This window comes from Miscanthus floridulus, chromosome 4 (assembly GCF_019320115.1).
Source record: "Miscanthus floridulus cultivar M001 chromosome 4, ASM1932011v1, whole genome shotgun sequence".
Lineage (NCBI taxonomy): Eukaryota > Viridiplantae > Streptophyta > Magnoliopsida > Poales > Poaceae > Miscanthus > Miscanthus floridulus.
In genome coordinates, this window is record NC_089583.1 from 91743849 (window position 1) to 91747296 (window position 3448).

The window sequence follows — 3448 nt, forward strand, 5'->3', positions numbered from 1 at the left end:
GCTATATTTAGTGATGTTCGTGTAGTGTTAATATGATGTTCTAAATATATTTTGTGATGTTCGATAGTATTTTTTTATTTGATTATAATTAATTACTTCACTAATTTTATTTTATTTTTATTTTTTTATTTTTACATTTCATTATATATGTGACGTTCACGTAATATACATATAATGTTCTATTCTATTTTTTGTGATGTTCGTGTAGTGTTAATGTTATGTTCAACGATTTTCTTTAAATACGTATTTATCATGGGATAAATGTTCGTTAAAAAATTTTATTGAAATATATCCATGTAGGGTCTTGTTTTGAAGAGTTTATTGCAAGGAACACGATGGTGTAATCGGATTTTAATTAGGATACTTGGTTTATGAGCTACGGTTTTTTTTACTTCAAAAAGCATGAGGTGTGCTGACGTTAGTTTTTTTTTTTTACTTCAAAAAGCATGGCTGTTGCTTTGGTGGGCTGCGCTGTGCGCGGAAGTAGTGAATTCGGCCTAATTACGCGTGGGCAGCAAATTATATTCGGTTGGGGGAGGGGGTCGGCAGGCGGATAGCCGCCACCCGGGTTGGCACCTAGACGCTGGAACAAAACAGCAGGGTGATCCTTTCTGACCAAGATATACTATTCGCTTTGGGTCTTGTATTTTCACACGTTCGACGAATAGTATATGCGGAATGCACGGTGTATCCGTACGTTCTTTTGGAAGGGAGACCATTTCTCATGCACGCGCACTCAGCCTGTTTCTGAATCTCCTACGACTAAAAAAATAAAGCGTGAATATTTTTTTTATGGGATATTTGTTTTGGTTCGTGTCCTGCTCTCGAGCGTGCGATACCTCGATCGCTTCGTCCACAAGCCCGCCGTCGACGCCTCCCTGCGCCGGCTCGGCGTCGAGCGCCTCAGCATCGGCGACGTCCAGCGCCTCGAGTGGGACGCGCTCGAGGCCAAGATCCGCCGGTGGATCCGCGCCGCCGTTCGCGGCGTCTTCGCCGGCGAGCGCCGCCTCTGCTTCCACATCTTCCACGACCTTCCCATCTCCAGTGCCACCATCTCCGCCGCCTCAGCGCCCGCCACGCACGACACCCCCTTCGCCGAGGCCGTCAAGGGCGCCGCGCTGCAGCTCTTCGGCTTCGCCGAGGCCATCAGCATCGGCCGCCGCTCCCCTGAGAAGCTCTTGAAGATCATAGACCTCCACGACGCGCTCTCGGACCTCCTCCCCGACATCTCCGACATCTTCGCCGCCTCCAAGGTCGCGGAGTCCATATACGTGCAGGCCGTTGAGATCCGGTCGCGCCTCGCCGATGCCGTCAGAGGGATACTCTCGGAGTTCGAGAACGCCGTGCTCCGCGACCCGCCCAAGACGGCGGTGCCTGGCGGTACCATCCACCCGCTCACTCGGTATGTGATGAACTATAGCAGCCTCATTTGCGACTACGAGGTCACGCTCTCCGAGCTGATCATATGGCGCCCATCAGCTAGCGCTCGTCTTTCTGCTGAGGGCAATGAGCTCGCGCCGTCCTTGGCCGACCTCGAGCTCCCTGAGCTTGAGAACCAGTTGCCACTTGCCTCTCACATTGTCTGGATCATTGTTGTTCTTGAACACAACCTGGAGGGCAAGGCCGCACTCTACAAGGATCCAGCTCTCTCGCATCTGTTCATGATGAACAATGCACACTACATTGTACACAAGGTGAAAGATTCGCCGGATCTCTGGGGCATGATCGGTGATGATTACTTGAAACGGCTTACTGGCAAGTTCACAGTGGCGGCCACAAACTACCAGCGCACCTCATGGTTGAAGATCTTGAATTGTTTGCGCGATGAGGGGCTCCATGTAAGTGGTGGCTTTTCGTCAGGGATATCCAAGTCGGCGCTGCGGGAGCGGTTCAAGTCCTTCAATGCTGCATTTGAGGATGCACATAGGGTGCAGTCGGGGTGGTGTGTGCCAGACAACCAGCTGAGGGAGGAGCTCAGGATCTCAATTGCTGAGAAGCTGCTGCCAGCATACCGGTCATTCCTTGGCAGGTTTCGACATCATATAGAGAATGGGAAGCATCCAGAGCTGTACATTAAGTACTCTGTTGAGGACCTTGAGATAGCAGTGGGTGATTTCTTTGAGGGTGTTCCTCCTTCCCCACATAACAGGAGGAGATCACATTGGATGAAGGACTTGTACCTCCTCAGGTATTCAACTAGCTGATGTTGCTATTTATTCTTTTATTCTTCACAAGGAAGCTGGCCTCTGGGCTCGATTTCTGCTGTCCTGATAGATGTGAGTATAAATTTGGTGATCTTCAATCAAAGATGGCAAATATGAATACATTTTGGGATCTTTCTGAAGCTGTCAATCGGCCCAGTGGTTCCTACTCTGTAAGAGAAGTTGTTCATTTGCTACACTATTATTATATAAATTTTGCAAGTAGCATGTCCATATAGGAAATTCTTTCAGTAACATTGGATAGTTGGAACTCATGGCATTCCTGTTTTGCACCATTTTGTTACCCTTTTCATTGTTAACAATTATCCGAAGATCTATGCTTTGTGGATTTGGTGTAAAAAGATTTATATGACTCTCGTGTACCACATGATTTTGTAATATGGTAATATCATGCTCCCTATTTTTTGTTTGTTATTAAATTTTTAGCCATATTCATTCTGGTAGCCTCAGATATTTAAGCTGCTTCTCATATTGCTTACATCAATTGTCTGACAGTGAACTTGGCTTTGAGATCGAACCTGAATGTCTCATTTAGTTAGGTATAGGTTACTTGGATGCATCTTACAAAGTTTAATAGATTCATGGTCTATTTTTATATTTTTGGGGTGCAGTTCAATTTTATTGTTTTTGTATTTTTGATGCTCCTATAAGAAAACTTACAAGATTAAGTTGCTTTATAGCTGGCTGCTTTCAGCACCTATTATTGTACATGTCAGTCTGTCTACCACAACTCTGAGTACCTTCCACATTGAACTTCTGATATGCAGGTATAGGTATATGTGCATTGGATGAATGATTACATTCTATGAACTTGTGATTCACATGTGCTCTATGCTCAGCACACCAATGCTTTTTGTACACTAGGATAAGACTTATTACAAAGAGATGAAATAAGCAGGTACAGTGAACTCAACTCCAGACCCACTTACCATGGTCCTTAGATTTCAATGTGACATTTTTAGATTATATGCGCCTTCTCTATTTATCATATGGAATATCTGCTGGTTTTGAAATTAACATTTTGCATTTTGGTTTATTCTAATTTCATATCAAAGGTTGTTTTGCATTTCAGTTTATTGTAATTTTACGCCTATCACTTTAATTGGACACCATGTATACTATATGACTCCCATACATTTCTTTCTTTAATTAAATGCTATTTTTGGCACTTACTTTGAGGTTTAAGGTCCCATCAATCGTCTTCCTGGTAGTTTTTGTCATGCAAT

At 44.5% G+C, this 3448-nt stretch overlaps 1 protein-coding gene across 1 annotated transcript; it reads left to right on the forward strand.

Annotated features, from left to right (window-relative positions):
* Nucleotides 1–671: 671 nt before the first annotated feature.
* LOC136548817 (exocyst complex component EXO70A1-like) lies at nucleotides 672–2491 on the forward strand. The gene has a single exon (XM_066540202.1). It carries the CDS (start codon nucleotides 672–674, stop codon nucleotides 2202–2204), a length of 1533 nt encoding a protein of 510 aa, XP_066396299.1. The 3' UTR covers nucleotides 2205–2491.
* The last annotated feature ends 957 nt before the right edge of the window (nucleotides 2492–3448 follow it).

Excerpts from the sequence above, each read along its gene's own strand:
- LOC136548817 (XM_066540202.1), top strand. The coding sequence starts at position 672 with ATGCGGAATGCACGGTGTATCCGTACGTTCTTTTGGAAGGGAGACCAT.